General features: G+C 41.2%; 1 protein-coding gene across 4 annotated transcripts in view; it reads right to left on the bottom strand.

The window, feature by feature from the left end:
- The window catches only part of SLC66A2 (solute carrier family 66 member 2), a 64,761-nt gene that overhangs the window by 30,517 nt on the left and 6,936 nt on the right, over nt 1–27,308 (bottom strand). For 2 of the 4 annotated variants that reach the window (XM_081205831.1, XM_081205830.1), the window contains exons 3-4: nt 17,277–17,410; nt 12,318–12,371 (exon numbers count right to left, since the gene is read on the bottom strand). In XM_081205831.1, coding sequence (XP_081061957.1) covers nt 12,318–12,371; nt 17,277–17,410 — 188 coding nt within the window. The remainder of the gene's footprint in view (nt 1–12,317; nt 12,372–17,276; nt 17,411–27,308) is intronic. The other 2 variants (XM_081205833.1, XM_081205832.1) reach the window with 1 other exon arrangement.

Below are 27,308 nucleotides of genomic sequence, written 5' to 3'. Positions count from 1 at the left end.
CTAAAGCACCAGCAAAAAAATGTTAGAAACAAAATGATGTATTTGTATTCTGAACCTACCATCATTTAACATTTGTAGCACATCAACAAGGCACAGCAGCACCAAGAGCCAAATATAAATCAATAAATGGGGGGTGGTGGTGATGATGATGATGATGATGATGATGATGATGATGATGATAATAATAATAATAATAATAATAATAATAATAATAATAATAATAATAATTTATTTATATCCCGCCCTCCCCAGCCAAAGCCAGGATCAGAGCAGCTAACAACAGTAAAATAATACAACATTCTAAAACCATTTAATTATAAAATGATGTCAGCTCTTGTGCTGGTTGTCTGAGACTTGAGCTCTTCCCTGTGGGTGCTGTAATTTGCCATCTAACTTTGCTTTTGCACTTCATTGGGATACTTTTATTGGTAGATCAGGCAGTAAGAAAAGCAGTCAAAAATAAGAAAAGGAGTCAAATCTGGAAAAAAGAAAAAACTAAAACTTTATCTCAGTCCATGTAAAAATAATAAAAATCTCCCTCTATCCCAGCAAGGGGACTTGAGAACAAAATGGCTGTTGTATCTCAAACAAACTTAGACCAGAGTGTCACTAAATCTGAACTGTAAACGATTATGCTGGCAATCAAATCAAGAGCAGATGATCCCCAAGATTCAGGCTTTACTGTAGCTGAGGACATTGGGGCAGGATTCATCAATGTTGTGATGACATGTGTTACTATATCTTTAAGCAGAAGACAATCTTACAAACTAGCCTGTCAGTTAGCACTTTACTTCAGTTGATTGATACTGCACAAATATGACTGCTTGTTTATTGATAGCTTTATCTGTTATAAATTACATTGAATATAGAACGTCATATGGCGACAGCACAGATGTGAACTGTCCAGCCCGTACAGAAATGCAGTGAGGCTTCAGCCTGCAGGACTAAGTTATATGACCTCAAATGCGAAACTGATCTTACTTCCCAAGGTCAACTACCTGCAAAATGTTTTCATGGCCTTGTAGAGACATGCAAGAATAAACTGTTTGTTATGTACGCTACAGCAGCAGCAAGAATTCTTATCGCAAAACATTGGAAGACATAAGATCTACCCACCTTGGAAGACTGGCAGATGCAACTAATAGACTATATGGAGATGGCAGAAATGACTGGCAGAATCCGAGACCAGGGAGAAGACTCAGTGGAAGAAGATTGGGGGAAATTTAAAACCTATTTGCAGAAACATTGTAAAATTTCTGAATGTTGATGACATTGAAAGGAAATGCTGGGGTTCTAGCAAAAAGGTAAAACCTAAGATTAATCCAACAACAGATAAATTAATGGGCTATGAATTTGCTGAACCAACTTTTAAAAGGGATACAAGAACGGGGGGCGTGAGGAAGTCAGGAAAATATGTGAATTTAAGATGTAAAATTAAGAAAGAGGGAATTTTTGTGTTTTTCTTATATGTGCTTTTTATTTTTATTATTCGTTTTTAATGTATGTATTTTTGTATTTTGTATTTTTGTGCTTAATGTTTGTATTGTTGTATTTTGTAGTATGTATTTTGTGTCTTTATATTCTTTTTGTCTTTGTCTTTGTCTTTTTCTTTTATACTTTGCATTGTTAAAATTTAATTTAAAATTTTTTTCAAAAAAGAAAGAATAAACTGTTTGCTAGATCATGTAGCCACGGTAAGCCCACCAACAAAGATTCTAAATCCCAGCTGAGGGATATGACACTTTGCTTCCTATGCTATTGTTTCAAATACAGTGGTACCTCTGGTTACGAACGGAATCCATTCCAGAGGTCCGTTCATAACCGGAAACCACTCGTAACCTGAGGCACGCTTTCGCTAAGGGCGCCTCTGGTGCACGATTTCCGCTCGCATCCTGGGGCAAAGTTCGCAACCAGGAGCAGCTACTTCCGGGTTAGCGGAGCTCGTAACCCGGAGCGTGCACAACCAGAGGTGTTCACAACCAGAGGTACCGCTGTACAAAAAATGGGGGGGGGACCTAAATGGACTCTCCTGTTCCAAATGCAGTTTTCTGATTTTATTTCCAAAACACACTGCATTCCGCAAACACTAAGTATGTACCATCTCCATTGGACTGTCAGGGGAAGAGCTACCCGCCCTTAAGTTTTTTTGCTAAGTATTACTTTGGGTTTTCTCAAACATACTAGAACCTCCTTTTCTGATTAGTCCAGTTTTAGCTACAGTCCTGTTAGCACTTACCACCTGAGTTTTCTGTTAGGAGACATGTGCCAGGTGCTTAGTAAAATATTTTATTGTAATCTGTTATTAAATCCAGATGCAAAACCTACATAGAAAAGAAAATATTGACGCCTGAAAAGTAATGAGTTAGACAAAAGGAAGGAAGTTGAAAGTTGGAAAAACCCTGTGCAAACATAAGGAGGTTAAGCCTCAGCGAGTCAGCAAGCTCAGAAAGCCTTCACAGCAGGATTGAACGTGTGTTTATCCCATTTCTCTAACAGTTGGCGGAGAGGGAGAAGGTTTGTGCTATCAAAAGAGATTTCAAGGTTAAGAAGTCCTGGCAAAATAAGAAAGATGCATACTCATCACTGTCAGCGGAAAAATAATTGGGTAGCAGAAAGAGTGTGTTAAATATACAGGATTCGGCAGCAGGAGAGGGCAGAAGACCTTTGAGAGCTCAATTAAAACTGTCAAAAGAAAAAGTTAATGTTTCTCAGTAAATTTTAAATAGAAATAAATACCCCACAAACTTCCACACAAAGTAGAGTTAAGCTCCGAAATTGTATGGATAGCATTCTCAACTAATGTGTTTTCAAGTGCCTTCTCATAATGAATAAGAATTTTTATTCAGGAGAGATTTGTCGGATCCCTTTTATTGATCTATTTGCTTGCCTGAAACGGGGCGGGGGGGGGGATTAGAAGAGAAGCCAGGCAGGTTTAAAAAGGACTTTTCTTCAGCTTATCAACTGTTTCATCCATTCACTTGACACAGAAACAGATAAAAGTTCTATGGTCATAATATTTCTAAACATTAGCAGGCAGTGTTTGACTCTGAAAAGCAGAGATGGCTGGACCTACTGTTTCCTATACAGTGGTACCTCGGCTTAAGAACGCTCCTGTTTACGAATGATTCTGTTTACAAACTCCGCAAAACCGGAAGTAGTGTCCCTGTTTGCAAACTTTACCTCCGTCTAAGAACGGAATCCGAACAGTGGAAGGGCACTGGCGGCAGGAGGCCTCATTAAGGAAAGCCTGCCTCGGTTTAAGAATGGTTTCAGTTTAAGAACAGACTTCCAGAACAGCTTAAGTTCACAAACCGAGGTACCACTGTACTAGAAATTCTGACCCCTGTTCCCAAACTCTGTGGGAGCTGGTTGTGGGACCAAGTAAAGGCACTGAGACAGATTCAGAGGTACCCAGAGCAGAAATCCAGTAGCTGTGGAGGTAAAGGCTTTAAATTCACTGGGCTTGGCTCAGTCGAATGGAGGGGGGGGGGTATGCCAATGTATCCCAAGCTGAGCCAAAGGGGCGGGGGGGGGCGGAGTTTACACCAGCATAGCCTGGTTGTGCTGGGAATGTCCCAGCTCAGCAGATATCCATTGGATCCTAAGCCATTTCCTTAAGACTTGCCTCCTAGATCCTGAATTGCTCCCAGATCCTCCAGTTAGCTTTCAACATCTATTTTATACTAACCAGAGATGAGTCTTAGCATATACTGCCAACAAAACAAAAAATGGATAAATCCAAGATTGTGCCTTGAGCATACCTTCAAGATCAGGGGTAGGCAACCTCAGGCCTGGGGGTCAGATGCGGCCCCATCGCCTTCTCAATCCGGCCCGCGGACGGTCCAGGAATCAGCGTGTTTTCACATGAGTAGAATGTGTCCTTTTATTTAAAATGCATCTCAGAGTTATTTGTGGGGCATAGGAATTTGTTCATTCCCACCGCAAAAAAAATATAGTCTGCCCCACCACGTGGCCTGAGGGACGGTGGACTGGCCCACAGCTGAAAAGGGTTGCTGACCCCTGTTCAAGATGCTTACTCTGTTAGCATCCTGAAATATGAGTCAAGAAGATTACTGCTGAGAAAGGAAGAATGGGGAAGAGAGCGGAGTAAAACAACCTAGCGCAGGCTTCAGCAAACTTTTTCAGCAGGGGGCCGGTCCACTGTCCCTCAGACCTTGTGGGGGGCAGACTATATTTTGGGGGGGAAATGAATGAATTCCTATGCCCCACAAATAACCTAGAGATGCATTTTAAATAAAAGGACACATTCTACTCCTGTAAAAACACCAGGCAGGCCCCACAAATAACCCAGAGATGCATTTTAAATAAAAGCACACATTCTACTCATGTAAAAACATGCTGATTCCTGGGCCGGATTTAGAAGGCGATTGAGCTGGATCCAGCCCCCGGGTCTTAGTTTGCCTACCCATGACCTAGTGTATACTGAGTCCATTTTAACAACCACCTGAACACCCAGAGGCTTTGTTGGGACAAAGCCTACGGAAATGAAATCCAGTGAAATTCTGAGAAGCTAAGTGTAAAAAGTGCAAATGGAAAATAAATACATACACCCACACACATATTACAGTGACTAACAAAACAAATTTTAAATCCTAACAGCAAACCATTTCAGCTTATGCTTCATCCCTTGCTCTGATTAAAATGATGCTGTTTCCAAGGTGGCAGTTCTGGAGCTTTGAAGGTGGGCTACTAGAAAGACCCTCATTTGCTGAAGCCACGTGATGCTAGTACTATCATCTAGATTGAGGTCACGTGGTGCTAATGGGTCCAGCGTGTGCGCCCAGTTGTGTACATCCCTTTTTGCTAACATTGCTGGATCTGTTGGCATCTCTTTAGCAATTCAACAGGCTGTGGTTCTCAGAACTGGATCCTACCAGGATCCAGAAAAAAACTTGTCTGAAGTGCTGTTTGATGCTTTATCTGCTAAAGATAAAGGAAAAAGAAATATACTCAACAAGAACTTGCCTTTTTAATGAATGCTCTAATTTGTTATGTGTCTTCTATACAGAGGTACCTCGGGTTAAGTACTTAATTCGTTCTGGAGGTCCGTTCTTAACCTGAAACTGTTCTTAACCTGAAGCACCACTTTAGCTAATGGGGCCTCCTGTTGCCGCTGCACCGCCGGAGCACGATTTCTGTTCTCATCCTGAAGCAAAGTTCTTAACCTGAAGCATTATTTCTGGGTTAGCGGAGTCTGTAACCTGACGCGTATGTAACCTGAGGTACCACTGTACTTTGCCTTTGCTTCCGAGTAGAGAGAAGGAATCACCACCAATGGGAAGATGCATACATATGGCACAGCTATTTAATTTAATCGTTGCAGGCAAATACTATTTAATTTCAATGTTAAGTATCATTTGCTCAATTCACTGCATACTGAGCAACATGCAGCATCATTGCACGATCCTTTAGAGATAGGCATAAATAGGAACAATTGTGAAAATACATGAATCTTGTCCCGCCAAAACAACTATGAAAAGCGAGGGAGGACAGAAAGCAAGATAAAATACTAACAGTTCAAACTTATGCACGTTTACTCAGAGGTATATCCCACAATACGAAATGGAGCTTACAACCTTGCTAGTGCTTTTAGAATTACAGGCTAAGTCATTTATTGTCTATCATGTAATGTGGGGTGTTTCAAATACCCAAAGAATGAGCAAACCCTCTAAAATACAGCCACTGAAGCATTTCACATGCAAGAGAGTTTTTTCTGCTCTGCTGGGAAGATTACATAAGGCCCAGATGCTGTAGTAAGATGCACCACATCTCTAATATGCCACATTGAGACTAGACATTTGAAAACGTCAGCTGTTTCTTCTGCATTCTAGGTCTCAGCAAGACCAGTTTTTGCTTTCTACCAGGTTGTTTTGATCTTTTCTTAGGATAGATCCAAATAAGTCAATGTTCAAATAATTTCTCCCTGTTCTATACTTGGCCTACAATACATGTCCTATAACATGCTCCACTTCCAAGGGATTTCATGAGCAAATTGTTTCCTTGCAATGGTTTTCGAATATTAGGGCTATAATGTATGAGCCAGCACTGTGGTAGCATAATACTAACAATACAGCAAAATAGCTGCAGAGTACTATAGGGGCACACCCTTTGGGAATTGGTCATATCCTGGTCCCCATCTTTTCTGGGTGCTTTTTTTGCATGTGACAATATTACAGGTGGTAGCAGTGACAGTACTTGCAGGAGGTGATATATTTCAAAAGCATTAGCATATTTAACATATAATAACATACAAGCTACATACAAGCTACATATGCCTATGATTTTGAAATGTGACTAATCTTGCAATGCCACCACCTGAATTAGGTTGTATGTTCTTATAAACAGAAAGCTGTTTGCCATCTAAAATACAGTGGTACCTCGGGTTAAGAACTTAATTCGTTCCGGAGGTCTGTTCTTAACCTGAAACTGTTCTTAACCTGAGGTACCTCTTTAGCTAATGGGGCCTCCAGCTGCCGCAGCGCGATTTCTGTTCTCATCCTGAAGCAAAGTTCTTAACCTGAGGTACTATTTCTGGGTTAGCAGAGTCTGTAACCTGAAGCGTCTGTAACCTGAAGCATCTGTAACCTGAAGCAGGTACCACTGTACCTGCTATTTGACAAAGCTGAGTCTCCAGAGAATATTTTATCTTGGAAAGTGGGAAGGGGTAGCGGTGGCAGGGCCAGTGAGAATTTCTCCAAGGCATGGAAATACAACCACTGTACAGCCTGTTCTTCCTATTGTGCCAACTGAAGCAATGCAAAGTGAAGAAAATTCAGGGTTTAATCTCTAGGTTTAATCTCTAGCCATTCGTGGTGGGGGTTTTTTACTCCAAAAATCACAGCATTTTGGCTCCAATAAATTTTATCCTAAATGTATACTCATCATGCTTACATAAATGCTTTCAATACTTAATGGCTGCATTTGTACATTTTTTCCAAATATAAAAAATCTAATCAATTCCCTTCTTCCATCGTCCCTCCCCTATTCTGTAAATCCCAACATTTGAATGCTGCAGGTGAGCTACATCTACCAATTACATCCACTATCAGAACTCTGAATACCAAAGAATATTGGTTCTTGTTTTCCCTTAAGAGCTGAAATTGCTTCTTTTAGTTTAACTTATACAAACTGAAAACAGTAGTTTCAAGATCTAAGAGCACCCTCATGTGGTTAGATACAGCAGTTGCATCTTTTTTAGAAGTTTAATTGGGATTTTAGTTTATTTTCTAATAAGACCTCATTTCACACTTGCGGGGGGGGGGGGAATGTTTCCTGTTACCCACAAATGCTCTTTTTTGAAATCAAAACCAAGTGCTCTTTCAAAGTGCAAGACTTTACATCATCAGCACTTATATGATCTGTGTCTGGAATTAATCATAGTCATCTTCCTTTTCCATCTCCTTATTTTGACCAGTTTCAGGATGGAAGATTCCTGAAATTAAGAATCAGACTGAGTTCCAAAACAACTGGATGCTCAGCTTAGTCTCATCATTGGCTATGGAAAAGGAAAGGAATGCTAGTAAGAGAAGCACCTCAGCTGAACTCAAATAGTGGACTTAGACTCTCTCTCTCTCTTGTTTGCTTTGATGGATAATGTTAATTGGTTCGCTATTTTGGCTTCTAGTAACAGAAGAAAGCAGTCCGGAACAACAGGCTGAGCTCCAAAACTGTAACTGCTTAAAGTAGGACCTTGCAATACACGGCAGAAGCAAGATAATCCATTGTTGAAATATTCATGTGTTCTGGTATCAACCAATTAAGGCAGTCACATATTTAATTCCATATATCTAAGTGAGGATCATCTTCTTGAGGGAGCCTGAAGCAGTGGCTCTCAAACAACACAAACACTTTGACCCTCATTAATCTCTATGAAATGGTAGCTAAATTAACATTCATAACTGGAAGCTGGCTGATCATTTCAGCAGATGGAGACAAGAAAGGAAAGGAAATTGGTGGAGGAAGTGAGGACAGATCATTTTAAAAACACAGGAAGAGGTGAGTGGTGCCACCTGGTTGTTTTTAAATCAGCACAGCTCCCCCCCCCCCAGCTCCTCAGTACATCCTATCATTTTAAATTTGTACACGTGTATAACTTGGAACATATAAATGCAGCAGTCATTTTCTCTCCACATAGCAATCGTTTAAAAAAAACAACCAAGGAAGACGGATTAAGGCAACAAAGGGAGGAAATACCAGCACCAAAATTAAAATAATGGCACTATTTTAAAGCACTATATAAATGAAATTTTATGATTAAAAGATATAGCACAGCCAGTATGCTATACTGGGCAGCAGCCAGTATGAACAAGCACCCTAATACTCCAGTCCTGGAGATGGAAAATGGTCCCATTACAAATGTTCATAATTACATCACACTTTAAAAACAGGAATAGCCAATGTGGGGCATTCCAGATATTGTGGACTACAATTCCCATCATTATTGACCATTGACCATAGTGGCTGGGGGTGATAGAAACTTAAACCCACAACATCTAGAATGCACCACATTGGCTACCCCAGCAATAAAATTACACATGACAGGTATTTCCTCGAGGCAGTGGAAGGTTCACTGATGATAAAAGCATGAGGACTGGTTTGGAGATAGTTGGTTTGGTTGCCCTTCCTGACACTATTGATCCTTATGTAGACAATAGTGTTTGAACCCGCCCCCCAAAACCAAACTGCATGCAGTATTAGCACACTAGTATCATATATTCATGGAAGTGTAGACAGAATCATTGAAACATGGACTATTGAGTTGGGAGGGACCCCAAGGGTGATCTAGTCCAATCTGCTACAATGCAGGAATCTTGCCTGCAACAATCCCTGGGTGGGCTTGAACCACTGACCTTCTGATTAACAGCCAGACGCACTGACCCATTGCGCCACAGAGATGCCGATAATCTTGAGCATGGTAATTTGAACACACTTTATGACTAGTGGAACAGTAGAAGAGGTCTACCATTATCCTCTATGTGCAGATCGCAAATACAACTGAGGAATTTTGATGGCAACCAAGAATGGCTAGATACTGCAGCAGGGTATCCATGAACTGCCATGAGATATCATTACTAGATCCATATAATAAAAGGAACTTAGCTTCTCATAATCTAGAGACTCTAGTTCTCCAATTTCCTTGGTAATTACCAAATCAGCTGGCTGGGGATGGCAGGAGTCCTACGAGAACTATAATGTTAGCGCTCAAGCAAATCTCACCTGTGACACTAAAACCACAACAGCATTAACAAATGACTAATTTGTTCAGAGCATTGTTGTAAACATCTACCATGCTCTTGATTCAGAGAATGATTCTTCTAAAATGATAATCCAAACGTGTTACAAGTGTATAACTTCTTGTTTAAAGGAAAACATTAATCACCTTCAAAATATCACTAGCACTGATGAGTTAAACAATGTAATTGGGGGGGATCAAGTTTTTTTTAAAATAAAAAATACTTTATTAAGAGGACCAAAGGCTTAATTTGAATATTAAAATTTTCTTGAAATGTTTTATTCATTATCTTTGCTCCTCATTTGATTCCTAAGTTGTTTCTATTCGAAAACAGAAAGCTATCCATATGCTTAAGAAAATAAAGAGTCCACTTTCAGAATAAAGTACTAGTTAAAATCGTTCTCCTAATTTTTCTTTTTGGGTATAGAAGAATCGATGACACTAAGTGCTGACAAATATGATCAAGAGGGACCTCAGAGAGCATAAGGAAGTAGCTCAGTTTGTGACTGGAAGGTAATACCAAATGACAGCTCCAATATCATATATCAGGTTTACTGAACTTCTATTCATCTAAACCCCCTAGGTAACATTGTCACTCTAATATACTATAGCATGAAATAGTAGTGACAGTTTCCAAGGACAACAGATACTCAGATAAAGTGGAACACATCCTTCTTTGAGCTAACAGCACTTTACAAAACTGTTTTATCACCTAAAAACTCTGGTTTAACCAATTTCAAGAATAAAAAATGGAAAGTATTTATTTTAGCAACACATACATTTTAAAGTGCATTCTGCAATATGCAGGCATAAACAACTCTCATAATTCAATCGACGCACACACAATTTAGATATTTAAAAATGCTATAAATATGAGAAAAAACAAATTGTTGCTCACAGAAAGAGGAAACAAACTACCCCAGAATATGACTAATAGTTCTCTTTAACTTAATTGTCCTTCCTTGTATTCAGGAATCCCATTATAGAAACGTTTTTGTCTCAGGAAGATCTTTGCACAGCAGCTTCTCAGCCAGCAAAGTGAGGAATATCACATGATCCTTCCCAACTGGTTGGCAACATGCACAGTGTGGGAGAATGTATAACACTGATCTGAATGGCATGGCAGCAATATGCAAATCATTTACCTCACTGGCCATTACTTGGTTCCTTCCCTTTGCATCCACCCCAGGCAATATCATCAGTAGGCAACATCACAACACCATGCCCACCAGTGGCATTCTAAGGGACTGGTCCATGAGGTTGAGCCCCAAGTACCACCTGACCCTCAGGACTCTGCCCAGATCATGCCCCATCCCAGGTCACACCCCTCACTGGCCCTGCTCCATGGCCTCCTCAACACACACAAACACAGATATCACACATATATAAAATGCCACATATTAATATGCACACATACATCACCCTCTGATTTTTGTGCAGCTGAAATGTCACCTATTGTTTAAAGGTAAGAGTCACTTCCCTACCCTCTGGTGCACAGGCTGCATCATTCTCATTTTTATAGGATGCAAGTACCCATCTCCTTCAACTCACTTCTTTATCAGTTGTCCGCAACTGCAAGCGACTATACAGAGTGTGCTTAGTCACAGATTCTGGCATGAAAGCATAACTGGCAAAGCTCTTCTTCACCTTTGAAGGCTACATATCCATTTCAAGTAGGCATGTTGAGAACTCGCACACCCATTTTAATGAGCTGGAGCCAGGCCTGTAAGCACACTTGAGCCGCTAAGGAAAAATATTTGGCTTTTTGCCCCCACAATCTGCAAGTTTTGCTAAAGCACTTACTTTTCCACACATTCACAGAGTGCACATTTTCATTTAAACCTTGAACCAGGTTTGAATGACTCCCAGCACATGCCCTGATTGATACTGAAATTAGCTGGCAAGTCTGCTAGTTCAATATTGATAAATAAATATGCATTAATGCAACACTTAACTTTCTCAGGCTGTATTATTTATATTTTTAACTTGAAACACTTGCTAATAAAACAACTTTAGTAACCTTTTTCTGTGTTACAGGAAAAAAGACAAATGAATAATATTTCTAACCTTCTAAACTTCAACATATTATTGTTTTCAACCATGCACCACAAATAAGACAGGAAGCAGAAATGTAAACAGGGAGTTTCAAGCAAGTTTACATCCTGTGAGTTAGTAGATCTTTGCACAGCACACTGGTAAAGATCGCTACAAGCTAATGATGGAAATCAAAGAACAAAAAAAGATGCAGCAAAGGTTTTGCAAAAAAGAAAAACCCTTTTTTGGAAAAAGATGCAGCAGAAAATGTTCTGAACAATAGAATAATTAAACTTGCTCACTGAGAAAATGTTATTTCCTCCAATTCCAAAATGTAAGGAATGTAAAATACTTTGCAGCCTCTTTAAAAAGTGCCTCCTATTGCAATCCATTCTCTTCTGGCTGCTTCAAGTCTTGCAACAGATTCAAACCTATTATAGGCTTGGATTATATTTAATCTCTGTGGCAGAGTTGTCACACAGAAACCCATCTGTTCAGCTCTAAAATGCAATAGCAACATCTGCAGGTGCCATATCTCATAAATCACCTGGATTTTATTTTCCATCTCCTACAATTTGCCAGATGCTGGCAAGGGAAGTTGAAACAACCTGGCTATGGAAGTCTTACTCTTGAACTTCAGGCATGAGAAGAATACAACATTATTACTGAGTGCATAAAAAAGGGAAATAAAGATCAATTAAGAATGTGCACATCACGGGACACCAAAATTGGCCAGGAAACTAACATATAATAATATTTTTTTAAAAAAAAAATGTGTGGAAGGAGTAAAAACTTGCTTGAGAAGCAAACCTGAATGCATCTTTTTCCTCAGTCAGTGTTAAAACTGAAGTGGGATTTTATTATTATGAAAAATGTAGCACAGGCATCGTCTTCGTAGAAATGATAATCATGCATTCATTTCTAACATGACAAAAATATTAAAAGGGCAAAAAGTAAAAATAAAAAGCAGTGAAGAACAGATGGTGTTGAGATGGCAACCTCATGCAGCTTGGGTTTGTAAAATACATACCCAGAAAGGATCTCTTGGGAGGTGTTTTGATTTCTTCATCCTTACTATCTGCAGCTACATTAAAACATTGAAGAGAAAGCAAAGACAAAACAGACTAGTTGACTCCATATAATAGCCAGCCTCTTAATTTGCTCTAAATTAGTTCAGGGTTAGTATATCTTGCTGGTAGTCATGCTGGAAGGATTTGGTTATTTTAGTTCCTGTGCTGTCTACAAGACATTCTCCCCTGGATTTTGAAGCTAGATACAGTAATAATTGAGTCACAACACACTGCTTAAAAAACATCTGAGAAATAATCTGAAATATGTATTTACATAAAAACAGAGAATCCACAGCTTGAGCAAGTATTTAATGCAGTATATACAGCAATACCAAACATGGATTATGTTGTCTTTTTACACTACTCTTAAAGAAAATTTAACAGAGTGTTTCACTATAAGGCTTACGGAAGTTAAAACAGCATGAAATAGTTTACCCTCAGCATTTTGATAAACATTACTTAGGGATAGATGGCTTGATTGTAAATCACCATGTACATTGCATGTTCCATGTTCAAACTTCAGTGAGTTACAGAATACTGGATTCTTTGTTATTTCACTCCACTTGAGATAAACAGTTGCACACACTTCCTCAGAGTGCTACGAAACCAACAATTACCGTATTTTTCGCCCTATAAGACGCACTTTTTCCCCTCCAAAAATGAAGGGGAAATGTGGGTGCGTCTTATGGGGCGAATGCAGGCTTTCGCTGAAGCCTGGAGAGCGAGAGCGGTAGGTGCGCACCGACCCCTCTCGCTCTCCAGGCTTCGCGGACCTCTCCTCAAGCAGCGGGAACGTTCCCACTGCTTTGGGAGAGTTGCCGGCATCCCGAAGCCTGCAAGCGCTGATCCCAGCACGTGCAGGCTTCGCGGATCTCTCCCCAAGCAGCGGGAACGTTCCCACTGCTTGGGGAGAGTTGCAGGCATCCCGAAGCCTGCGCGCGCTGATCCCAGCACGTGCAGGCTTCGCGGATCTCTCCCCAAGCAGCGGGAACGTTCCCACTGCTTGGGGAGAGTTGCCGGCATCCCGAAGCCTGCAAGCGCTGATCCCAGCACGTGCAGGCTTCGCGGATCTCTCCCCAAGCAGCGGGAACGTTCCCACTGCTTGGGGAGAGTTGCAGGCATCCCGAAGCCTGCAAGCGCTGATCCCAGCACGTGCAGGCTTCGCGGATCTCTCCCCAAGCAGCGGGAACGTTCCCACTGCTTGGGGAGAGTTGCCGGCATCCCGAAGCCTGCAAGCGCTGATCCCAGCACGTGCAGGCTTCGCGGATCTCTCCCCAAGCAGCGGGAACGTTCCCACTGCTTGGGGAGAGTTGCCGGCATCCCGAAGCCTGCAAGCGCTGATCCCAGCACGTGCAGGCTTCGCGGATCTCTCCCCAAGCAGCGGGAACGTTCCCACTGCTTGGGGAGAGTTGCAGGCATCCCGAAGCCTGCAAGCGCTGATCCCAGCACGTGCAGGCTTCGCGGACCTCTCCCCAAGCAGCGGGAACGTTCCCACTGCTTGGGGAGAGTTGCCGGCATCCCGAAGCCTGCAAGCGCTGATCCCAGCACGTGCAGGCTTCGCGGATCTCTCCCCAAGCAGCGGGAACGTTCCCACTGCTTGGGGAGAGTTGCCGGCATCCCGAAGCCTGCAAGCGCTGATCCCAGCACGTGCAGGCTTCGCGGATCTCTCCCCAAGCAGCGGGAACGTTCCCACTGCTTGGGGAGAGTTGCAGGCATCCCGAAGCCTGCAAGCGCTGATCCCAGCACGCGCAGGCTTCGCGGATCTCTCCCCAAGCAGCGGGAACGTTCCCACTGCTTGGGGAGAGTTGCAGGCATCCCGAAGCCTGCGCGCGCTGATCCCAGCACGCGCAGGCTTCGCGGATCTCTCCCCAAGCAGCGGGAACGTTCCCACTGCTTGGGGAGAGTTGCAGGCATCCCGAAGCCTGCAAGCGCTGATCCCAGCACGCGCAGGCTTCGCGGATCTCTCCCCAAGCAGCGGGAACGTTCCCACTGCTTGGGGAGAGTTGCAGGCATCCCGAAGCCTGCGCGCGCTGATCCCAGCACGCGCAGGCTTCGCGGATCTCTCCCCAAGCAGCGGGAACGTTCCCACTGCTTGGGGAGAGTTGCAGGCATCCCGAAGCCTGCGCGCGCTGATCCCAGCACGCGCAGGCTTCGCGGATCTCTCCCCAAGCAGCGGGAACGTTCCCACTGCTTGGGGAGAGTTGCAGGCATCCCGAAGCCTGCGCGCGCTGATCCCAGCACGCGCAGGCTTCGCGGATCTCTCCCCAAGCAGCGGGAACGTTCCCACTGCTTGGGGAGAGTTGCCGGCATCCCGAAGCCTGCAAGCGCTGATCCCAGCACGCGCAGGCTTCGCGGATCTCTCCCCAAGCAGCGGGAACGTTCCCACTGCTTGGGGAGAGTTGCAGGCATCCCGAAGCCTGCAAGCGCTGATCCCAGCACGTGCAGGCTTCGCGGATCTCTCCTCAAGCAGCGGGAACCACCGCTGGGCTCCCACGGCTTGCAGAGAGCTGCCTGTTTGGGGGCTGGGGTCGGGGGAAGCTCGGGCTGCCCCAGCCCCGCGCCTGGGGGGGAAATAATTTTTTTCCTTTATTTCCCCCCAAAAAAACTAGGTGCGTCTTATGGGCCGGAGCGTCTTATGGGGCGCAAAATACGGTACTTAATTCAAACTCTGTGCTTAACACAATTAAATTCTGGGCAGGTACCTCAATTCTGCATTCTGTAAATTATGAATTCTGTATACGTTTTGCAAATCAAAGAATTTAATGTGCTTGCAGAGTTTCTGTTACTTTATTTTGCTTTAAGGCAACAACAAAATCAATGTTCTAGTTAGCTCCATGGCTAAATTAACCTTGATTCTACCTGCACACTGGCTAGCCTAACTTTGCATTCTAATACCTGGGCTACAAACACACTTAAATATACATATATATATACTCAGGATACCAAATCTGAACAAATGTACAGCTTTTCGACACTGGAACACAGTGACTTAGCTAGTACAGGCTAGTCAATTGAGTGCAAAAACAGACAGACCACAATTATATATATGTCTACTCAGAAGCAAGCCTCATTGAGTTGTGGGACTTATACCAAGGTAATCATATACAGCACTGTAGCCTTAGTGTTTGCTACAGGGGTGTTTCAAGTGTTCATTTTCTTTCTTCTTCTCCTTCTTCTTCTTCTCCTTCTTCTTCTTCTTCAGCAGCAACATAGCAGGCATATCAGAAACTCACAGATCAACTGTGATACATTCCAAGATTCAAAGTCTTGAATTTTGAGGAAACAGATGCCAACAGGGTTTTGAAATGGGAGCTCTCTGTACACATTGCTCCAGAAAGTAAAGTATTACCACAAAGGTGAAACAGGACATGATATTAATTGTGCAAACACAATTAAATGTGCGGGTTCTTGTTGTGTAAACAGCAATCACAGTAAAGTGTGAGAATCCAATGGAAGCTTTCCTTTAATTGCAAACAGCATTAAACAGAGGCCTTTTTACTAGGACTGTGGCTGGGAAATAAAGAGTTAAACTACCCCTCCTCACCCTTCATGATCCCAAACCTGCTCAGGCTTTCCTGTGGCTCCTATTTACATAACAAAATGCATGCACATTATTTGCATTCACACAATTAACACCACTTCTAATTTAGCTCTAAAGCAGCTGGAAGTTGCACTTGCATGAGCCCTATGATATTTTGGGGGGTTAGGCTGGACTTGTAAAGAGAATTACCGTATTTTTCGCTCTATAACACGCACCCGACCATAACACGCATGTAGTTTTTAGAGGAGGAAAATCCGTAGGCATGCCACCCGTAGGCATTCCCTCCATAACACGCACAGACATTTCCCCTTACTTTTTAGGAGGAAAAAAGTGAGTGTTATGGTGCAAAAAATACGGTATTTTCAGAGCAAAAAGGAACCCAGCAGGAGGAATGGCTCTTCTAGTCTGTTGGCCTGATAACTATATCAATGTGATGGAGAAAATGTGAGAGGGAAACTTTTATTTATCGAATTTCAGCCATGACCCCCAAAAGTCCATACAAAAGCAGAGCAGAAGTTGCTTGCAATTTCAACATTTATTTCCAGCTTCCCAAAGTTATCTTCTTAAAAGATACTTAAATTGGAATTAACAGAAAAGCATCTCTTCCTACCACCTTTCCTTATTCCTCCTGGGGAAAAGGGTATTTCTCCATTATATGCAAATGAATGAATACAATCAAGGAATACCTTGTGCTGATCATTTGCATGGTGCCAGCATTCAGAAGAAAAGCTCCAAAGGATCCCCCCCATCTGACCCAAATACAAGCACACAGAGTGAGTTTTGTGCTACAATATGCTTCATTCTCTCACATTATCTCATAGCATATTTCATTAGAAAATGTAAATGCCCTAGGCCAATCAATTCATAAATTAAGGCAGCTATCTTGCATTTTAGGATTGCAGCATTTTCTTTTTTAAGTAAGCATATATTGAAGAATCAAAACAAACTGACAACCAACAAAGACGTAATCAAAACAAATTAAAACTACAACCTGGAAAGTATCAGGTTGCTCTTAGGTTTGGAGATCAAAAAGTGAGACCACCCTTCTCCTACAGGCAAAATACCATTTTGTTCTGCAATTAACCCAGAGCTCAATTGAATTAACTTTTGCAACAAAACATGATGCCAGCTACTGAATAGCATTTGGCATATTCATAACAAAGCATTTTAAAAACAAATAACAAATTTCCAAAAAAAAACAGCCCCTTACCACAAGTCAGGCTGAATGTTCTTTTAGTACAGGATTATTATTATTATTTTAAAGACAGTTTTATATAACATGTGCCAAATTACAGTTCAGTAACAAAAAAAAAACCCAACTGCAAATGCAGAAGGGAAGGACAGTACATAGGATCACTGGCCAAGGGCTTCAACTAACCTGAAAAGGAGCGCCGTTTTATGTTCAGCTCATTTGTCACACGTACTTCAGTGCAAAGTTTCAGCATCAGTAACATTGTAATTATCATAATGATGCTCTGCAACAGTAGAGGGGATTCAAAGTGCCTCCCAAACCTGGAACAAAAGATGACAAGTCAAATCAAATCAAATCATGAACATTCATTCTACCAACTTCAACAGAAATAGTCACACACACACAAATGTGGATCAAAGAATTCCACTTGGACTATGTTAATACATTTATACTCCATACTAGCCCAAGTGTTATTCAACAGCCCTAAGCCTAGGATGCATCTGGCATGCTGCTGGCCAAAGCTCAGTGGTAGAACAACTGTTTTGCATGCAGAAGGTCCCAGGTTCAATTCCCAGCATATCTGGGTAGGGCTGGAGAAACACCTCGCTGAAACCCTGGAGAGCCAATGCTACTCAATGTAAACAAGAGTCTGACCCAGGACAAGACAGCTTCCTATGTCCCTGCAGCCAAGACAGGGCTAGTGCAGCACCAGACAAGAGCAAAACATTGCAGCACAATGCTAACCAGAAGTCAGTCCTTCCTGGTAAATGCAGGCTGGATTGCAGCAATGGCCAACTTTTTAAAAAATAAAAAATCCCTCAAAGCAGGCGTTTTCAAATGTGGATGTGCACTTCTTTCTAGGGGCATAGGTTCCCCCCAGGGGAGATGTAAAGGTTTTTTTTCAGGTCTACCCTACGTGGCTCTTTCTGACCAGGCATCAGACAACGTTTACTTTTACAAGCAATTTGCAAAATACAGTGAGTAAAAGTAGAAAAGGATTTTGAGGATATAAATTTTTTTTAAACAACCCCATAGAAACAATCCCAGGAAACAATCCCACAGAAGTTGCTTAGCTGGGTGGTGATCCTTTGCGTTAACTAAAGGATTCACTGCAGTGTCTGAAACTCCCATTGTTCTAGGTGCATTTTGCAACCAGGAATTTCATTAGCGCAAGTAGTTTCTCAGCTCTGGGCACTGTAGTGTCCATATGATTTCAGATTAAAACTGCAGAGTGGAAGGAAAGGAGGACCTTTTTCCCGCCTACTCACTTCCAGCTACTTTCTGAAGACTGAAGAAGAGACCCTCTTAAGAATATTAGGGGGAGGTGGGCAAGTGAAGGACTAGAGACCATGTGAAAAATAAACATAATATTTTAGCTGCAGTTCATTCATTTTTGGCTTTGTATTCTTGTTATAAAAAAGTGCGCCTGGACATTCCATTGTTGCGCCCATAACCTAGGTTTAAGGTCTATTTAGCTTCTAGCTTTCTAACACTGTTTCTTTGGAGTAATGGGGAAATCGGAGGATTTTTGAGGATATTTACAGTGAAATGGTTGAGATTATGTGGACATGACTGCCTTTCTTCTGTGCTTCTTGGGGTCACATGATACAAATGAAGTTATGTAGGGATAGTACTTCATCTTCTCAAGAACTGCTTTTAACAAGAAGAATGCTTTCCCCTAAGTTTAAACTGATGTATAGAATTCAGTCTCTCTCTCGTGAAAACCACTAGAGGGAGATCTCTTCACTTCCTAAGCTTTAAAAATAATAATTGAAAGACACACTCACAGGAACAACTAACTTCCAAAAGATTATCTTAAATATATATTGCACATGCACACATAAACTTACTAGCAACCCAACCATGTGAATGTGTGCAATATGTCCAATCCTTTCCCTGATTTCAGACAAATGGGGATTTGCCGGTTACCAAGGGACAAATCACACCCAACATGCCGAAAATCACATATATGCTGCACTTAATCTCCACAAACTTCTCACCTTAAAAATGGTTACAGAGATAATGCTATATGCACATACAACCTGTGTCACATGCTATGCACCATACTGGAAATGGGGAGGGGCTGTTTTCTGATGTACAACATGTGTATTAGGGGAGAGTTTCAGCAAGCCTACAGTGGTGAAGGAAAGATTTCTGCATGATGCTTATCACTCTTTATTATTCTCATATTCCAAAGCTGAGCTGTAGTTTAATCCAATTCTAAGTTAGGTCCCAAATGGGGTGGGGAGGGAAAGAAAACGAACCAAGAAACTTCACTGAAAACACTACACCATAAATAGCAGATTCTTTTAGTTCTGTCCTCCTCCTTTCCAAACTCAAACAAGCTTCCCACAGTTATAGCACATTATGTTCACAAATCTTCTAGTACTTTGAGAGGACTTGCTAGAAATGATATGTTTGTGAACAGTGTCGCTTCTGTAAGCAAGTTTAGAAGATGGTAGGAGGAGCAACTGGGTGTGTGGCAGATGAGGAGGCTGAAGACTGGTAAGAAGGCCTAGGATGTAAAAAAAAAAAAAGGTAAAGGACAGGGGTCCAGAGTTAGGGTAGCTGATAAAAGAACCATAGCAACAGTACGCTAAAAATAGGCAGCCGCGTATCTTCAATAAGTATTACTGAGAGCCAAGCAAAAATTAATTTAGGAAGCATAGGAAATCAACTAAGAGTGAAATTAAGAAACAAGCCATCCAAAAGAAATTAATTTACTACTGTCTTTTAGCTATGTTTCCTGTGGATCAGGATTTGGATATCAGCCAAATGTTACAGGATAGTCTACCTTTTATGACTGCATTAAATCCTAATCATAAAACCTGGGCATGACCTTCAATAAGAACTGGCTGCTATCCAAATTCTTCTTCCTGAATTGCATAGAAGCCTCCATAATCCCCTAATAAATCTCATGGGTAAGCACAAGCAAAATTGAAGGGTTATAAAAGAAAAAAAGCTGTATCATTCGCTGACTATTCCGAAGACTATTGGATCTGCAATATTTGCAGTTCTACGTATATTGCAGTTAGTGCCAGTTTAATGTATGTCATCATCCTAAATTCAGTTATGGCCTATGGCCAAAAGGCAAATGAACTGTAGGAAACATATACCTGAAAATTGGAGGCTCCCACTTTCAACTTAATTATTTTAAGGAGTCTTAAATCATAACAATCACCCTTCTCCACAGAAGGTGCTCAAACCTTCTCCACAAAAACCCTCTGTTATCCTATGCTAATTCCATTTACTTTCTGTCATTATCACACCCTCCATTATGTAGACATGTAGCAGGCACTAGCACAGGGGTGAGAAACCTCCAGTTCACAGGCCTAATTAGAGACAGCACAGGTCCCCATTTGACCCGACAGTTTTCCACACCACACTTGCTCCTGATTGTGAACTAGCAAGGCAGCTTTGCTGCCATCACAAATCAGCTGATAGATGCAGACTTCAAGCCTGCTGAGGTTGGATGAGCTACCTGAACTCTCTATGGTGAACTCCGTGGTGAGAAGATCCCAACAGAAATGTAGAGCCTGAAGTCAGCATCAAACAGCTAATCGGCAGTCACTTCAAGCCCTGCTTGGCTGGGTTCGGATGCTCATTTCTATAGTGCAGCTTGTTGCAATACAAAGGGAAAATGGGTCAACTGACATCATAGTGATGTCAGCTGATTTGACTGGTGGGCAGGTACTTCTGACCTCTCAAACTGGCCTGAAGGTAGAGGAACCTACAATCTAGCTGGCTGATTAAAGCCAATTCCCCACTCCTCCACTAGCATAGTACAAACTCCCTGAGTAGATCAATGGTCCATCTAGACTAGTATCCCCTCTCTCTGAGTAGACAATACTGGTGTTCAAAGGAAGGGTGCAAAAACAATGAACACTAATCTAGTACTCCATTTCCTGTTTTCACTTCCAACACCAATCTATATAAATTCTGGAGAGAAACTGCCAGATATATTGCTCTTATCAAGCTAGGCAACAGATGTTGATTTGGTGCTTGCTAAGTTGGTTTGTCATTTTCTGAACTGTTTAAAACCAGGAAGTACTACTGTCACATTGGTCAGTCAATCTTTTACATAACTTTGAGTGGGGGGAAGTCTTGTTATCCTTTAGTCACCAGGAAGTCTGGAAGTAGTATGCAGCTTCCACACACTGAAATCTAATGCAAACACTTGCCTTTATCTTATCTACTGTAAGCAGGTAAGATGCTAACAGTAAGAAAATGTGTTGCCGTTTAATTAGGTTTGCTGAAAATCTGTACTTGAGACGTAAACCAAATTTTATTCCCTCATTTCAATTTTGACAGCAGCTTGAGATCCACTCCAGAAGTTGCAAAAACAATAGGCACAGATATAGTAAGTCGATTCACTCTCAGCGTCTCTGAAGGTATGTTATGGAAACGTGACCAAATAAATTCTGGGAAATGTGTTATGTGGTGTAGTAGTGGGTGGGACAACTGTGTGAGGAGAATTGCTTCCACTCAGATATGGATATCATTAAATCCAGTTCAACTAGCACTGAGGTTCCTAAACAGCTATAAATTACAACAGGTTTGTCATGTAATGTCATTTGCTCGTTTGCAAAGATAAAGAAGCACATATTAAAACTTAATAAACAAATGGGTCCAGTTTTCACAAAGCATGGCAGAATAGTAAGCCTCCCTTTAAGAAACAGCAAGTGATATTGCTGTGGACCCCAGCGGCTGTTTGAAGTATCAATTTTTTAAAATAGCAAACCTGAACGACTTCATACTCCATGGATGGGATTCATTCAAATAAGAAGCACGGCCACACACAAGGACTTCCACTAGCATAGAGGCTTGCCCCCAGCTCCCCTCACTCTCCCCAAATTGGCTTGGAGAACCCTCAGAACAGCACATGGGGGAGAAGAGGGCAGACCATTCTATCAGAAAAGCAGAAGTGTTTGCAGCAATGAAGCAATCGGCTTAGCATTACACTGAATTCTTCCACATCTCTCCAACAGTTCTGGGATCAGTTTTCCCACAGTATTTCAGCTTCCCCCCTCCTTAATTAAAAAAATAAGAAGTTTAAATCCATTTTAACTTATTACGCTACTGGGGGCCTGATTTATCTCTACTGAAATGGAAGGGAAAGCGACACTACTTTGGCCCTATGGATAGCGGACTAAAAGAATCATCAGCCCAAGTCTGCATGGCCGACAGTGATTGGATCTAGAGTCCCAAATCATCTAGAAAGCCATCAGTTCTGATCCCTGATGGCTTTCAGAGTGTAACTGGAGTCCACTCTTATCTCCACCAATTTTCTCAAAATTATACCACTTAGAAGTCTAGTAAATACAATTTTTTTTTATTTAACAAAGTTTATATACTGCTTGATTATAAAACCACTAAGCAGTTTACAAGTATATAAACTTAGTAAATAAATAAATGAATGAATGAAAGGTGGAAAAACCTTAGAATTTTATCTCCATTATAAATTCAATTTTTATGCTGCTACAAAACTTGAGAAACACTCTAGTAGTAGTTTATTGAGCTAGGTGCTCTCTTCAACTCAAGAGTTTTAACACTTTCCCAGTTAAAATTATGGTGTTAAATGTATCTCAACAGTTTTGCTGTTAAACAATATTTTTCTGTTTAAAAAAACCCTGAAGCCAATTGTGGTCTTTCTTTCCAGCTATAATTTAGAGGGTCCAGTGAACCCCAGAGCAGATGGATACTGTTAAAATAAAAAAGTGGCAGAGAGTTAACCTTGGATCTCTGCTGTTTCTCCAAACCCTTCCTTGTGTCCCTTCCATCCCACTCAATATTCCTGAGATGTCTTTAAAGATTGCAAGCTTCTATTTCTATGCTTTGTTCTTTTAAGCCTAATTTACACTGTGGCACCTAATGCTGAGACATTTCACTATTAATAAAAAATATTATTTATATTAATAAAAATATTATTTTTAGCTTTGACCCAGAAATTCTTAATAAGCAAGACATTTCATTACCCTTGGGTGGCCTCAGTCAATTTTTTGCAATTTCCCAGATGTCAGTATGTGACCTAGATCTTTCTCTCTTTCTCTTTCTCTCCCCCCACCCCACCTCTCTCACACACATAATGCTGAGAAGCAACATGAGTTTTCCATCCTTTGACAAATCTGTCCTGCCCACCCATGAATAAGTTATAAATATGGAATGTGAAACCGAGAGGTTTCTTTCCCCAAGAAAAATGGGATATACAGTATAAGTAATACAGGCAAAGGCAAACTCGGCCCTCCAGATGTTTTGGGACTACAACTCCCATCATCCCTAGCTAACAGGACCGGTGGTCAGTGATGGTGGGAACTGTAGTCTCAAAACATCTGTAGGACCGAGTTTGCCTATGCCTGGAGTAATATCTGCTCCCTACCACTACCAAACTGACTCTACTTGGCTTCTTCTTTGCTCACTCATATTATTTTTTCCTGAAGACCTGTCATAAATCAACCTTGCCCCACTGACGTTTAAAATAAGTATAACTGGGTGTAGTTTGGCTGCTCATATTGCATTGCCTGTCTCCTGGTCACTGCTGTAGAGGGATGCTGGAAGATGCTTCTGACAGGCCAGACAATACCTCTTGCCTGAAGTCTGCCTCCATGGCTTACCAAACCTCGCTTCCCCAAACTTGGGTGAGTGGGTGTGTTTTTAATTCATTATGGCTCTTTGCCTTCTCTTTCCTGTAAGCTTTTTCCTGACTAAATTCCACCCTAAATTTCTTCCCAGTCCTGTTTGTTTCCTTCCAGCCTATCTGCCCTAGTTTCATTAAATCTCTGCAACCAAAACTTAATCCACCTCAGGTCCTGTGGCAATAAATGCTGCTCTTTTTACAGCAAGCATCCCAGACCTTTTTCTCTTTTTTTGCCTCTCCAACAAGTTCCTGGGGAGCAAAGTTTGCATTGTCCTCTCTACAGCTTGAGACTTTTTAAGACTTCCCCCAAGTTTCCCCTTACCACCATTATGCCAAACCAGTTAATTTGTGGAGAGAAAGTTAGGTCAAAACTGTATGACAAATTTTTAGCTGAGATGCAAGTCTTTCAAACAAACTTCGTGAAACAGTTTTTAGATTGAGTTTACAGAGTCTGATTCATAGCATTACTGATAATAAATTAAGATGCAATTTCCATCAGCATCAGAAGTTCTATAATTTAAGCATGAACATCATAGACTTGGCTCAGACAGAGCAGAGTGCAAGACTTTTAATCTCAGGTTTGTGGGTTCAAGCCCCACATCGGGCAAAAGATTCCTGCGTTGCAGGAGGTTGGACTAGATGACCCTTGTGGTCCCTTCCAACTCTATGATTCTATGAAACAGAAATAAATATCTATGAAATTTTGACCATTAGTAGAAGCATAGCAGAAGCATAACCACACAACGGATTACAACTAACTATTGTGCTGATTAAAAGCCAGTTTATGCTGATTCAAGTAGCAAAGCTTTCTGTCATCACTAAACTCTCAACAACTTTTAAACAGGGAAAGGTATAAATGAAAATCCAGTTACAATTCCGCATGTTTAAAAAGTGACAAATGAGTTAACATTTTTGACCTACAACACACACCGCTAAAAACTAACAGCACCCATTTTATTCTCCTTCAGGCGACACAAGATGAATTTGGACAGTGGCCAATCCTCTGAAGGTCGGATGCTGGATTTACAGTGCAATCCAATGAAATCAACAGAGAAGAATACTCTTCAGTAACATTTGGCTTGTGTCCAAATTCCTGGTTTCACATTACATCCATGAGAGCTATAGCAATCTGACCTAAATGGCCATCCATAAACAAATTAAAATCGGGGGATGGGTATTTTCCCAAGATTCATGGATCAATAAATAAATAGCTTGGTTGCAGTGATAAAAATAAGAAGTTGACATGGGGAAAACACCCCTTAAGTTCAGTAATAAGATGACGAGAGTGCACTGAACAGGACCAGAGTGATGGTAGAGAAATATTGGCATAGAGGTAAAACTGAGTTACTCATTCACTGACTTAAAGTCCCAAACTCCCTAAGCCCAGTGTTCATTTTACATTAAGATCAAGTATTGAAATTGTACATTACAATAATCCTAGGGCAAACCCAGTTACCAAACCCAGCACTAAATTGTTACCACTCTACACACTTTGCTTATCCACTTTGCCTATCCACTGTGTTTGCCACAGACAAGTATGGCTTATCAAAATGAAATGGGCCTGTTTATTTCCTGTGTCTTTTCTCATGTTTCCCAGAAATTAGAACAAACACCATGGCTGTCCTTTGATAGGAGGCAAGGGCAGGGAGCAGTGGGGACATTTAAAAAATACAGATGCATTTTCCAACACTGCATCAGAAGAGTATGATTAGTTGTCTGACCTTGTGTGAGGGCGACAAGAGCAGTATAAGGGCTCAAAAAAAGGTCCCCACAATGTGCTTCTTGTACAGTATTTATTTAATACACTGCTGACTGTCACCTTGAAGCACCTATCTCTAACAATACCTGCTAGGAATCACATTCCTAGAAAAATAATGATGGGAATTCAGATGTTTGTGAAAAAAATGTTTAGAGGACAGGAAGTTAAAACTACTTGTTTTTGAATCTCTTGCAGACAGGAGAACCACATACTACTATCCCAGAAAAACAGGAGTTAGAAATAATTTGTAAATATTAGACTTGTGACAGAACTATTACATTATAACATTATTTTCCCAGAGAGGTGGCTGTGTTAATCTGCTGTAGCAAAAACGAAAACATTTTGTGAAGCCTTAAAGATTACAAAATAATGACACAAGCTTTTGTGAACTAAAGTCCACATAATCAGATTCTTCTTCTTATGTTTCCTTTGTGGTAGGAACTTTCCTGGTTTATGATGTTTACATTTTATGCAGGGAAAGGAATCAATGTTCCAAATAAAAATGTAACTATACAAATAGACCAAAGCAGTAAAGAAACATAAGGCTAGAAGAAAAAATGGCATGTGTTATAGTGTTACCCTACAAGGGTAACAATAGAACCAAGCAGCATGTCAAAGCAATGGTTGGACCCAATGACAAAATACTCTTTCACTATATTGTAAAATATGTTAACTCGTAATAGCTGTTTGAGACATATCAAGGTGACATGCACTACACAGCTAGCTAGCTATGGATTTCAAGCAAAAGTTTGCAGACATAGGAAATAATCCAAGAGTCTTGCAAAGAGTCAATCAAACACGGTGGGTTTGTTTGTGTATCTCTATTTCTATTCAACAAGTTACTGTAAATATCTCAAGTGCCTAATCCCAAGTGGTGCATGGGCAGGATAAACATTTTATATAAACAAATAATAAGATACTGTTACAAAACCATGAAGCTGAATGATGGTAATCAAGCTACCCTATGCACTTTTCACTTCAGTTAGTGGACTATAGCCATTGGGGGGAAAGGCAGCAACAACACCAATTTGCCAGTTGCACTCATTGCTCCAATTAACTATACCAACTTTCTTCAACTTGCTGCCCTCCAGGTGTTGTTGGACTACAACTGCCATCAACCCTCACTCCTGGGTCGAGCTGGCTGGGGCTTATGGGAGTTGTAATCTAAAAATCTGGAGGGTATCGGGATGGGAAAGGCTGACTTCCACAACTGACTTCTATTATTTAGAAATTAGGAAATTTTAGGATCTTGATGCAAGAAAGCTATGTGGAACAATCTTCTTTGAGGTTGGTGGGTGGGGCATCAGTCCACTACCCTTTGTCTCTTCCTCAGACTAAACTTCTCATAAAATGAGTTGTTGGTTAGGGATAATGCCCAAAGTTAATTATATTTTATTATGAAGCAAAGTTCACCATATAAAGGATTGGTTATGCTAGCTTTAATGCTGGAGCCCATTTTGACACCTGTATAATAAGAGCAGAAAAGTGGGAAATATTTTAAGAACAGTAGAAGGGCCACAGATTGCACACAGAAATATTGTAGCCCAGAAGATTTCTACAATAAATGACTACACAGATCAACTGTTAGAGGACAGCCTCAAGATTTACTGAGTTACTTATAAGCATAACCTTCTAATAGATGTGCCAAAAAATTCACATTCTGTGGACTCCAGCCATAACTGGAACAGTAGAAAGCAAAGCAAGAGACTATTTTGGGGAAAAGTGCAAAGCAACACAAAACTAAAAATTAGGAAGACAAATCTCTTCAGCTCCACACCCTCAACCACTTACATAAAGAATACTATGGGTTAGATCCATACCAGGG

Source organism: Podarcis bocagei, assembly GCF_964188305.1.
Source record: "Podarcis bocagei genome assembly, chromosome: 8".
NCBI lineage: Eukaryota > Metazoa > Chordata > Lepidosauria > Squamata > Lacertidae > Podarcis > Podarcis bocagei.
The sequence above is the reverse complement of the archived record's forward strand: the minus strand, read 5'-3'. Positions and strand labels throughout refer to the sequence as shown.